This window comes from Acanthochromis polyacanthus, chromosome 13, assembly GCF_021347895.1.
Source record: "Acanthochromis polyacanthus isolate Apoly-LR-REF ecotype Palm Island chromosome 13, KAUST_Apoly_ChrSc, whole genome shotgun sequence".
NCBI lineage: Eukaryota > Metazoa > Chordata > Actinopteri > Pomacentridae > Acanthochromis > Acanthochromis polyacanthus.
Genome location: NC_067125.1, coordinates 4,273,493 through 4,286,396, shown reverse-complemented (window position 1 = coordinate 4,286,396; position 12,904 = coordinate 4,273,493). Strand labels below are relative to the sequence as shown.

The window sequence follows — 12,904 nt, the reverse complement described above, 5'->3', positions numbered from 1 at the left end:
TTCCGCTTCGTCCAGGTGAGTCTCTTCACTTCCTGTTGACAATAAAAACAGAGAACAGCTGACAGAGAAGAGACGACAGGACACCGACTGTTTGAACTCCTTTAGTTTCTCTTCCAGCAGCCTCACATACAAAACTACAGAATTATAAACTACGAACAACCGTCCGTCATTTTGGCACTCGGAGAACAACTCTGCTGTCGGACCGGAGGACGAAAAGCTTTAGTTCGGAGAAAATGTGCATATCGGTGTTGGAGAGTAAAGCTCTGATAAAAAGGAAGCAGCCGGAGATTCACAAACACAGAAACGCTAAAAAAAACAAAACAAAGGAATCATTCAGGAAGCAGGAATGTAAAAACAGGAGCCGTATTCACACCAGATTCAAACCGTTTCATTTATAATCGGGAAAATAAAATGTTCATTAAACTGCGACTGTCTTTGGGTTTAAATTTAACATTTGAGGTTTATATTTTTATTTTGCCATTAAACCAAAAGAAAAAACAAAAAAGGATCACTGTTTGATGATCTAACATGAAAAAAGTTGGTTTTGTTATAATTTTTTCAAGATAAAACAACAATCTCTTCTTATTATAAATTATCTTGTGATAACGTGAAATCTTACAGGCTTTAACTTGATAATTTATGATGTGAAACTGATGTTTGAGTGAGGAAATAAGATTCCAGCTCATTTATATTCGACTTTTTAAATTTCCAGAAGGATTTTAAGCCTCTGAACCCCGAAATCTGTCAGAAAGTTTTAAAAAAATCACAGAAATTACACCATATATGAGCCACAAACAGAAAGAGACAAATATTTTAATTTCCTACAGTCCTTGAACGTATCATGTACAACCTGCAGGAATATTAATCAAATCTCAGCTTCAAATTGTGATATTTCATCAAAATCTCTTTACGCGTTTCATTTACAAAAAAAAAAAATGAAAATAAACAGTTTATACCGAAAAGAAAATGGAAAAAATAGGAATCTGTGGCATTCGGCTGAACTGCAGGCAGTGTTTCCACAGAGCAGATGAAGACGGAGAAAAACTAAAAATATAAATCTATGTAGTGTGTCGGGTCCATTAGATCAGTTTTTCATCGATTCTTTGTTTGGGATCTCCATCAGTCCAACTATGTCAACGCTCAGAATTTGTACAAAATGACTCAAAACTGGTTCAGAATAACTTTAAACCTGTCCAGATTTACCCAATAATCATCCAAAACAACAAAAAAAGTCTAAAATGATTTGAAAACTGTCATAAATGACTGAGATTTTGGCCAAAAATTATTCAAAACTGGTTCAAAAATAACTCCGAAATGGTCCAAAGTAACTTTAAATTTGACCAGATTTACTCAAAAAATGTCCAGAATGACAAAAAAAGTATAAAAAGAATAAAAAACAACTTAAAAATTGGTCTAAAATAACTTGAGGCAGTCTGAAATAACTAAAAGCAAATCAGAAATGGTTCAGAATAGCTTCAAAGCTGTCCAGATTTACTCAGTAAATGTCCAGAATAACAAAAAGTCAAAAAAATAAACTCAAATTTTGGCCAAAATGATTCAAAACTGGTTCAAAGTGGCTTAAAATTAGTCCAGATTTAGAAAAATGGTACGAAATAACTTGAAATCTGCACAAATTTACTCAAATATGACTTAATTGTGGCCAACATTATTCAAAACTAGTTCAAAAACTAACAAATTTACAAAAAAAGATCCAAAATGACAAGGAAAAAGGCCATTTTTTTAATGATTTGTAGTTTCCATAGAGGTTCAGGACTTTACATTGCAGTGAAATGATGTGAATACGGCTCTGAAAATAAAACTTTAACATCGACTGACTCGTCCTCCTTCGACTTTTACTAGAAAAACTGCATTATTTCGTCACCAGTGAATCTCGTCCAATCACACGAGGCGAACCACAGCAGTAGAAAACATCCGACCAATCAGCTTCAGTTAGTTGGTCTGTGGAAGGACTGTAAAGACTGCATTACCCAGGATCCTCGGCTCCACAGCGGACTGGAAGACCATCAGCTCCAGGAAGCGTGACGATCCGACTGGTTCTGGTTCAGGTTTGGGGTCGATTAGACTCATCAAACTGATTTTAAATCTCAATCCTAAGTAAAGACAGCAGATTGTGCCGATCGCTGCAGCCGGATGAACCTCCAGACGGGAGAAGATCTGTCGTTTCTGACGGAGAATCATCAATCGATTAATCGCTTGAGTCAAAACTCCTTAAGATTCACCGGTTCGAGCTCCTCACGTTGTTTTTCCAGTTTTATTTCTTCTGTTTTTTAACCCTCTGAAACCTAAAACCTGCCGGCAGGTTTCTATTGGAGAGAACATTGTTGGATTCTCAACTTTCCAACAGTTCTTGAACGCATTGTGAGGTTTCACTGTGAAAATCAACCAAAGCTAAACCTAAATTTATGATATTTCTATGCGTCTCATTTAAAGATTTGGTCCGATTCTGTAAGACACTAAAAATGATCCACTTTTGGGTGCAACCGTGACATTATCATCAACTCAAAATTTCAGAAATGTTTGGGTTGAACTGCAGGCAGCGTTTCCACAGAGCAGAGAAGAGCCATAATAAAAGTCTAAATAGTGAAACACAGGGCGTCCTCGGTTTACGTCGGAGTTACGTCTAATGCAAGTTGATATTAGCTGTAAGTTGGAACTCCGGCGAAATTGTAAACAAAGTCGTAACGTGCATCGCGATATCGATTAGTTCTTCGGAAAAAAGAAAACTTGAGGACCGGTAAACGTAACTGACATAACGACGAAATGCCGGAAGCCGAGGACATCGTAAACCGAGGACTTCCTGTATCTATAATGTGACTTGTCAAGAGTGTTTCCCCTCTGATGTTGTCGTCTTGTTGGACTTGTTGGTTGTTTTTATTTCCATTTTTGTAAAATTAATTATCAAACAAATTTGACTTTTTACATTTTTTCTACACTGAAGACATTTCTCGGTCTGTGTTTATGGTTGTTCTGTTTCCTGGAGGTTCAGGTTTTATATTGCAATTAAAAATGAACCACAGTGAGTTTAATGTATCAGGAGTTTAGAGGGTTAAACCGATTCATCTTCTCTGGTTCAAACTGATCAAACACCTCGTCTGTCTGGAAGCTGATGGATGTTTGGGTTTACTTCGCTGCGACTCCGTCAGAGTTTAGTTTAAATCTGTTCGGATCAGCTGATGAGCGTTTCGATGTTCTGTGAGCGAGTTTTTGGTGATTTGCTGGTGTTTGGAACAAACGTCTCCAGGAAGTCCTCAGCAGCGGCTGAACAACATTCATACGTTCGTCAAACCTTTCGGCACTTTGCATATTTGAATTCCCTCCTGTCTTTGTGCTGAGCCGGCGCCGGCTCCTCTCTAGTGCTTCTTGTTGATTCGCCGGGACCTCCTCAGGCCCCGCCTCCTGCGGTTCTGCGTTGACATCCAGGACCGCAGGAAGTACTTGTCGGGGCTCCGGCGGCGGCCGACGCTCTGGTTCTCCAGGTCGAACTGTCTCTGCAGCTTCAGGGCGAGTGCTCGGTCCTGCCGCTCCTGCTGCAGCTGCCGAATGTAGCGCTCGTCAAAAGCCTCCTGGCTGACGGGTCGGCTCCTTTTCAGGTCCGAGTCGCGGCCCGAGTCCAGGTGTTTGGTCTTCTGCTTCCTCTTCTGGCCCCTCCATGAGGTAGACTGGTTGTGGATGCTACTGTCGGACTCCTTCCTCGGACTCGGCGGGTCCTTTGGCACTAATTTACACGACTGGAAACCAGAGTTCTTGGTGTACGGCGAGAACGACTGCTTGCGTCCGAACAGCGCCCCCCCGCTACCAGACTCGGGAGTGCAGGACTCGGAGCTTCCTCTGAAGGTCGACTCGCTGTTGTAGCGGATCGCAGGAACTCGGATCTTCACTGACTGTTTCTGGAAGTCTGCGTCCGGCGGGTCGAACAGTAGCCTCCTCCGGTTCCCGGCCGGCGGCGGTTGGGTCTTGGCAGCATCGTCCCCGTTGGTCTTACTGTGCAGCTCGGAGACGGGACTCGTCAGCGTGGCCTTGGAGTTGACTTTGAGGCTCTGGCGGTCCAGTTCGATCTGCCTCCACTTCTGCAGCACGGCCGGACTCGCCTCGTAGCTGGTGGCCTTCTGCAGGCCACGGGTCAGGTTCCTGGGCGTGGACTTGACGATGGTGGGCTCCATGAGGCGACCGTCCGGCAGGCGTTTGGGCGGCGTGCACGGCGAGCACACGATGGGCTTGAAGTGGTTGAGCTCCTCAGAGATGCTGTCGTTGCTCTCGGGGCTGATGGAGCGTTCGGGTCGAGGCGGGGGAGGCCCAGCGGGGTCGATGATGTCAGCACAGCTCGCCAGGTGAGGCGGCGGTCGGGGGCGGTGATGGGAGCCGAGAGCGAGCGGCTGTTCTCCGAGGAAAGAAGGATTCCTGCCGCGAAGCTGTGACTGATACCGACCTGGTGGACGAGACAAGAACAAGGTCAAACAAGAGTCACATCTGGTTTTAAATACTCGAGATCTTTGGGGCTGATCTTAACAACATGAACTGTAGTCTGAGTGACGCCTCCTCTGGTCTCTACAGTATTAAACAGTAAGAGGCTCCACCTGGTGGAACAACCAGGAACTACAGCTGTTCTATGATACATTTACTGACATTTTGTAGAGAATACAAGTTTTCTATGTCTTTTGGAGCTTGTGGAGCCTCAGTACATCCTACCCTACATTTACCCTCTAACGCTACATTTACCCTCTAATGCTACATTTACCCTCTAACGCTACATTTGCCCTCTAACGCTGCATTTACCCTCTAATGCTACATTTACCCTCTAACGCTACATTTACCCTCTAACGCTACATTTACCCTCTAATGCTACATTTACCCTCTAATGCTACATTTACCCTCTAACGCTACATTTACCCTCTAACGCTACATTTACCCTCTAACGCTACATTTGCCCTCTAACGCTACATTTACCCTCTAACGCTACATTTACCCTCTAACGCTACATTTACCCTCTAATGCTACATTTACCCTCTAATGCTACATTTACCCTCTAACGCTACATTTACCCTCTAACGCTACATTTACCCTCTAACGCTACATTTACCCTCTAACGCTACATTTACCCTCTAACGCTACATTTACCCTCTAATGCTACATTTACCCTCTAACGCTACATTTGCCCTCTAATGCTACATTTACCCTCTAACGCTACATTTGCCCTCTCACGCTGCATTTACCCTCTAATGCTACATTTACCCTCTAATGCTACATTTACCCTCTAACGCTACATTTGCCCTCTAACGCTACATTTCCTCTCTAACGCTACATTTGCCCTCTAACGCTACATTTGCCCTCTAACGCTGCATCAATGGTTAACTGACTAACGTACCCGGTCCAACATGGCCGCCGGCTGAGCGACCACCTTCAGCTTCCCTCCTCGGTCCTCCACCGGGTCGGTGCAGCTGCGACTCCTCTGACAACCACTGAAGAAGAAACACGGAGGTCAGAGGTCACAGTGCTGTCTGTGGTTAGTTCACTGTCTGAATCAACAGTGGGACAGTCCAGCGCTGATCACTCACCTGGTGAAGGCTGACGAGTTTTTGGTTTTCCTGATGAAGGCCGAGATGTTTCTGATCCTCCGGCTGATCGGCTCTTCGTTCTCGGAGTCGGACAGAACTCCCTGAAAAAAGAAACAGTAAATTTACAAACATGTCAGCTGCTGCAGATCGAAAACATTCAGACTGTAACAGACAGTCATCCGTGTGTATTTGTCTTTAAAGTGACTCCCTGGTGTCTGAACGTAAACATCTGGAGCTTACAGGTTCTTCTTCACGACGGACTGATCCAGACTCGTCTTTACAGATCAGAGAGTTTTTCCTCTTCAGGTCCTCTCTGTCCTCAGACAGCAACAGCTGCAGTCACAAACCAACATTATTACTTTCAATTTAAGACATTAATCATCACAGAAATGGACCAAACATCACCAGAAATCTACCTCTTTTGTCTACAAAAAGAACTAGATTAAAATAATGTAGCAGTTCAGTTTATAAAGGTTCTAAAGAAGCAAATTCAGAGATGTGAACCGACTAGTTTGGCTCATCTATTAAGATATTATAAGGACACTCACACCTACAAGATTCAACTTTGTTTTACTGAATAGCAGCTTGTTACACGAAACTTTTTGTAGCTTTTAGACATAATTATTAGGAACAATTATATTGTAACACCTACAGAATAAACTGTAACAGAATAAACTGTAACACCTGCAGAATACAGCAAAAACAAAAGATAGAAAATTACTTAAATATTCAATACAGAGTTTGTTTGCTCCAGAATAAAACACAGAAGCTGCAGTCGCTGTTGTTTTTTATGTGTGTTATCTGTTCCTTTAATCAGCCCGACAGCAGTCTGACTGACCTTGTGTTTCCCAGTCGGGCTTGAAAAAATGTCTGCAGACTTTGGGATAAGCGCCGGAGGCAGGAAGAGCTCTGAGGAGACACAGAAACGGAGATGTAAGGCATTAAACGGAGAATATTTCAGTTAGAATCCTACACAGACGGCAGGATTTTAGACTCGGAGCGAATCTAATAAAGATCATTTTCACCATCAATAAATCTGCTTATTGTCAAAATTACTCATCTGTTGGACAATAAAACATCATGAATAAATTAAAAAAAATCAACCATAGAGTCTTTAAATACATGATTTGGTCCAAACAAAACATAAATCTACACCATATTAAACCAGTAATTATGTGTTTTCTATCAGCCTGTAACTATGAAATGTAGAGATATTAAATGTTCAGTACTTACAGCTTTTATCACCTCACACTGTCTAAATGAAATACTATGAATCCGACAGCCAGCAGCAGGAATTATAATGATTTAAAATGCTGTTTCAGAGTAAATCAATAATTAAAACTAATCAGCGGTGAGACACAAACAGTAGAAGACCTACAGTAGTAGTACTACTATTAGTACTGCAGTAAATAACTCCACCTACAGCTGTACATGTCCAGACTAGTCCCCATCAGCAGACCTCAGCACCAAACTGATGGAAACCTCCTAATAATGGAGCTTTAATCACATGTAGATCAGATCTAAACCCTCAGATCGATGGAGCTGATCAGATCAATCACCCTGGAGGGTCACGTGACTCTCATTTCAGGATGTTTTCATTGATTAGTATTAATGGTGATTCAGCAGCTTCACACTGACCTCCATCGGAGCCGTTTTTATTCTACATTTTAAACGTTATTTTTACTTTATTTGTGTCTAAAAGCGGCTGAATACTGAACCTCATCAGAGTTTTATTCATTTTAACGGGACCTCCAGCCGGTAGTCTCCAGACTGGAGCCGGTTTTAAAGCAGCTGTTCTCGGACTCTACTGGTTTCTGGGTCCGTTTCGGTTCTACCGGTCAGCGGTTAATCAGCTCCGGTTCCGGGCCTCCAGCTGCGGAAACTAAACTTTACTAAAGTTTGTCAGAAAGCAGCTAAAATCTGCTGCTGTCCGGTTCTGTGTTTTTCTGGCGGCAGCTCTGTGAACAAACACCCGGCGGCGGTGCTGATGCAGCGGAATGTGAGCTAGAGTTCACCCTGTAAACACACCGACCTCTCCGGCTGTCGCAGTCCCTCCTGGCCGGTCTGCTGCTGCTCCTCTCGGGGTCGCTTCTCCTCCGGAGCCGCTCGTCGCTGCCGGAGTGTCTCCGGGCCAGGCAGAGCGGACAGGCCGGGTGTCCGCAGGCCGAGCCGCCGCCGGCTTGTGTCTCCGCGCACGCCGCGCACTTCTTGGGCTCGTCTTCCTCCGGCGGGCCGGACCTAGAGCGGCACCGGCTCCGGGCCTCGCTCCGGACCGGGACGTGCCGGCGGCGGCACTGGCCGGTGTCCCAGGCCGCTCGGCGGACCCTGCGGTCGCCATCTTCTTCTCTCTCTCCGGCTCTCAAAACAAACCCCGCCCTGGCCGCGCCGAGCAGCGCGAGCGCACAGAGGGGACGCGCGTGCAGCCCGCCAACCAGAGCGGCGCGAGCCTCCTCTGAGGAAACTTTCAAAATAAAATCAGTTCACTCGTTCACTGCGTTTAATTATGGAGGGTCCGTTATTAAAAAGCATAAGGTGTTACTATTACTACTACTACTACTACTACTACTACTAATAATAATAATAAATAATAATAAGACGTCACAGATCGTAGAAAAAGTAGCTAAAATTACGAGATAAAAAAAATCCAATGTTGATACAAAAATTCTGAGTTTAAAATAAAAGAAATTTAAGATAAAAATCTGCTAAAAATGGCAAAATGTAAAGATTAAGTAATCCAAATTATGTCAAAGAAAGGATAAAAAATTCAACCCAAAAATGTAAATTACATTATTTTAAAAATGTAAAACTTGAAAAATTACAATAATGAGATTTTAAAAAGTTAAAGATTTAAAGATGAAGATTAATTTAAAATCTGTTGCAGAATATTGAAATTATTACATTAAAATAGATATAAATTATGATATTAAAATGTTTTTAAAATATCAGCAAAATATGATGAGATTATGAGGGAAAAAACAATCACGTACTAAATAAATTAGAAAGTCACATTTATGACACTGACCTGTAAAATAAACTGCATTTTACTTTTGGGGGTTACTTCCTGTAAAGAAATAAAAATTATGAGATACAAAATACAAACTTAAAAAGTGTCAAAACTATAAAGGAAAAAGCCTCACAAGATAAAATAGGGAAAAACTCTGGAGAAAAATAATAAAACTGTAAAATAAGACCACATTTTTTTTAAATTAAATTCTAGCTGACAGTCACTGTGACTGTTTTCTAATAAACAAATAAAAAAGAAAATACTTCAGATTTTTAGATTTTCAGAAATTAAATCTAATTAAACTACCAGAGACGAACCGATTAATTAATAAGGATTTCTAAGGAATACTTTTACTGTGAAAGGGTTTCGCGCAAACTGCGACCTCTTCGACCGTAGAAGAAGAACAGCAGACTACCGTTAATGCGACCGTAGAAGAAGAGCAGAACAACAAATATGGCGGCGGCCGCAGACAGCAGAGGTTGAGGAGTTTATGAAGCTGAAGGTAAAAATTCAACATTTCTGATATGAAGTCAGTTAAAACTGAAGCTGCAGCAGGTTTTATTTTATTAATATTTATTTTATTCATATTATTATTGATTCAGACTTTTAGCGCAGTTTGTGCTGATTTTTGTCCTGAGGTCAAACAGACTTGAAGGTTTTATTCTTTATTAAATAAAGCAGCAGAACTGAGAGTTAACAGATTAACTGACAAATATCTCTGATTACTGTGAAACTGAAGGAAACTACAAACAGACAGTATTTATAGACAGTTTATAAATTAAACAAGAACATAAAAGTTAGCATGGTTTAGAAAAAAAAGAGTCACCACAAGTCAGAAGGTGAAAGCCTGGGCATGAAACTGTTCAAATTAGACATTTCAAAGTCATTATAAAAGTAAAACTCTGAGCAAATATTTTTTGACATTGTGAGATTTAAAAAAAAGTCAAAAATTAGAGATGAAAAATCCCCAAATTTGTTCTAAAATATTACAACTATGAGATGAAAAAGAGAAAGAAACAAAAGTAAAAATAATAAATAAATGAAGCAAAAAAAAAGTCAAATGTGGAAATTAAATGTCAGATTTTTGTGATTTAAAAAGGAAAAATGAAAACATAAAAAATCAAATCTAAAACATTAAATTGCTGGATGATGAAAATGAAATTTAGCTTAAAAATATTATTTAACTGTTAATTTAAGATTCATTATGACATAGAAAGAGTTAAATTACATCAAAACTGAAAATGTAAAAATATTAGCTTTTTAAATTAAGAAATTTTGATTAAAATTAATTGGAGCAAACTGATTATTATTATTTAAAAATCTATTAAATTTATAGATAAAAAATTCAAAATTCTGCTTAAAAATGTTGAAAAATACCAAATATCAAAAGTATGTTTGAAAATAAATTAGTAAATTAAAAAAATCCTAATTCGCATATATAAATCTGACAGAGTGTTCTGATGTTCTGACAAGTTGTTCTGGTTCTGACAGGGTGTTCTGGTTCTGATGGCGGGCTGCAGGCCGGTGGTGGAGGTGGTCCGTCTGGGTCTCCGGTCCTACCAGGAGGCTCTGCGGCTCCAGCAGGTCTTTGTGAACCGGCACCGGTCCGGTCCGGCTCATGCCTTGCTGCTGTGTCAGCACCCGCCGGTCTACACCACCGGGATCCGGAACAAACCGTATCCAGAACCGCTGCTGGACCGGCTCCGGCTGCTGGGGCCGACGTGCACCGGACCAACCGGGGAGGACTCATCACCTTCCACGGACCGGGCCAGCTGGTCTGCTACCCGGTTCTGAACCTGGGCGGCTTCAAGAAGGTGGGACTGAAGCGGTCAGAGAGTTGTGAAGGAACCGGGTCAGGTTTTAACGTGTTCTTGTTCTGGTCTCAGAGCGTCCGCTGGTACGTCGGTCAGCTGGAGGAAACCGTCATCGATCTCTGCAGGAGGTTCGGAATCGATGCCTCAACGTCTCCTCACACCGGAGTCTGGGTCGGAGAGAACAAGATCTGTGCCATCGGTGCGGTTCAGTCTCTTTAGTGGTTTTTAGTCTCTTCCTGGTGGTTTTTTTTCATCTTTTGGTTATTTTCAGTCATTTTCTGGAAGTTTTTTGTCTCTTTTTGGTCGTTTTGTGTTTATTTCGGGGTCACTTTGCATTTCTTCAAGCCTCTTTGTGGTTATTTGAGAGTTTCAGATGATATTCTGTCTTTTTTGGTTGATATGTGTCTCTGTGGTAATTTGTGGTCATTTTGTGTCTCTTTGTGGTTGTTTTGTGTCTTAATCATTTTGTGTCTTTTTGTGGTTGTTAAAATGTATTTGTGTCTTTGTGGTAGTTTTGTGTCACTTTGTGGTAGTTTTGTGTCTCTTTGTGGTTGTTTTGTGTCTCTTTGGTTGTTTTGTGTCTTTGTGGTTGTTTTGTGTCTCTTTGTGGTTGTTGTTTTGTGTCTCTTTGTGGTGTTTTGTGTCATTTGGTGTTGGTCTGGTGTTGTGTGTGTTGTTTTGTGGTGTGTCTTAATCATTTTGTGTCTTTTTGTGGTTGTTAAAATGTATTTGTGTCTCTTTGTGGTAGTTTTGTGTCACTTTGTGGTAGTTTTGTGTCTCTTTGTGGTTGTTTTGTGTCTTTGTGGTTGTTTGTGTCTATTTGTGGTTGTTTGTGTCTTTTTGTGGTTGTTAAAATGTATTTGTGTCTATTTGTGGTTGTTTTGTGTCTTTTTGTGGTTGTTAAAATGTATTTGTGTCTCTTTGTGGTTGTTTTGTGTATTTTTGTGGTTGTTTTGTGTCTTTTTGTGGTTGTTAAAATGTATTTGTGTCTTTTGGGGTTGTTAAAATGTATTTGTGTCTATTTGTGGTTGTTTTGTGTCTTTTTGTGGTTGTTAAAATGTATTTGTGTCTCTTTGTGGTCGTTTTGTGTCTATTTGTGGTGTTTTGTGTCTTTGTGGTCGTTTTGTGTCTTGTGGTTGTTAAAATGTATTTGTGATGATTTTGTGTCTATTTTTGGTTATTTGTGTACATTTGTGGTCGTTTTTGTCTGTCTTTGATTATTTTGCATCTTTTTCTGGTCATTTTCTGACTCTTTTGGTCGTTTTGTGTCTTTTTGTGTCTTTTCTGTGCTTTCATACACACTCTGGCTCTACAAAACCATCCAAACGACCCTCAAACAGCCAAACATGACTGTACAGCGTGTGTTTGTGTTTCCAGGGATCCACTGCGGTCGCTACGTCACATCTCATGGTCTGGCTCTGAACTGTAACACCGACCTGTCCTGGTTCCAGCACATCGTTCCGTGCGGCATCGAAGGAAAAGGAGTGACGTCGCTGAGCGCCGAGCTGCAGAGAAACGTCACCGTGGAGGAAACCGTCCCTCACCTGCTGGACGCCTTCGCTCACCTGTTCCACTGTGAGCTGACCGAAGCTCCGCAGAGCCTCCAGGACGCTGCAGAGACGTCACCTGGAAGGACTTGAAATGACTAAACACTGACTTGAAGCCTTTTTCAGACCTCACATGACCTTCATTTACATGAAGACTTCAGATCATGGCTTATTGGATCTTTGAATTTAAATTTAATTAATGGATAATTTGAGGCTTTAATTTCGGTTTTCTTCACTTATTAACAGTTAAAACAAGCCGAGGTCACTGAGGACATCTAATGCCTAAATGATTTTATTTTCCTGGATTTTTAATGTTCTATTGACCTTTGTGTGACCAGCTGTTAGAAAATATTACCAAGTTTATTCATCTATTTCATAAAACCAGTGTGTCGGAGAGAACAAGCATTTCTGGAAATTACAGACAAAACTCGACCTCTACTTGTAAACAACTTAGAGATTAACGCACTAAATTCTGTTCTAAAATATACAAGTACAAGATTTTTAAAAAATCTACAAAGTAGAGTCTTAAAAATATTAAAGTTTTGAGATAAAAAAAAATACATTTTGAGATTTTAAAAAAAGTCCAAATTACATAATAAATATTTGGAAAATGTTCCAAAATAATTCAGATTGTGTCCTCTGGTTTCTGTGAGCAGGATGCTGTCATTAAAAACAAAAAATGTTGAAAGAACAGAATAAATCTATGGATTTTCATCTTTGCAGCAGAACTTGAACTACCCCTGCGTGACGTGCCGTTTAATTTTAAAAATTAACGAACCTCAGTTTAAAATTGGGATATTTTCTTTGGAATCACTTTATTCTGCAGGTTTTATTTGAAAATGTGCCAAAAATAAAACCGTTCACTCTAACCAGACTATGGAAAAATTCAATTTACCTGTGAAGAGCCAGACAGTTATAGTTATTTGTAGTGTCTTCAGGTATTTTTTTTTTAGTCTATTTTTGGCA

At 40.8% G+C, this 12,904-nt stretch overlaps 2 protein-coding genes across 2 annotated transcripts; one reads left to right on the top strand and one right to left on the bottom strand.

The window, feature by feature from the left end:
- Nucleotides 1-88: 88 nt before the first annotated feature.
- rnf169 (ring finger protein 169) lies at nt 89-7,971 on the bottom strand. The gene is given in 8 exon segments (XM_022217172.2): nt 89-4,315; nt 4,318-4,447; nt 5,384-5,477; nt 5,574-5,674; nt 5,814-5,906; nt 6,412-6,482; nt 7,606-7,827; nt 7,830-7,971. Coding segments are annotated over 8 exon segments (1,737 nt in total). The 5' UTR covers nt 7,912-7,971; the 3' UTR covers nt 89-3,371.
- Nucleotides 7,972-8,951: 980 nt separating this feature from the next.
- On the top strand, nt 8,952-12,812 carry lipt2 (lipoyl(octanoyl) transferase 2). Its single transcript, XM_022217168.2, is given in 5 exon segments — nt 8,952-9,079; nt 10,069-10,285; nt 10,288-10,391; nt 10,464-10,590; nt 11,769-12,812. Coding segments are annotated over 5 exon segments (723 nt in total). The 5' UTR covers nt 8,952-9,067; the 3' UTR covers nt 12,032-12,812.
- The last annotated feature ends 92 nt before the right edge of the window (nt 12,813-12,904 follow it).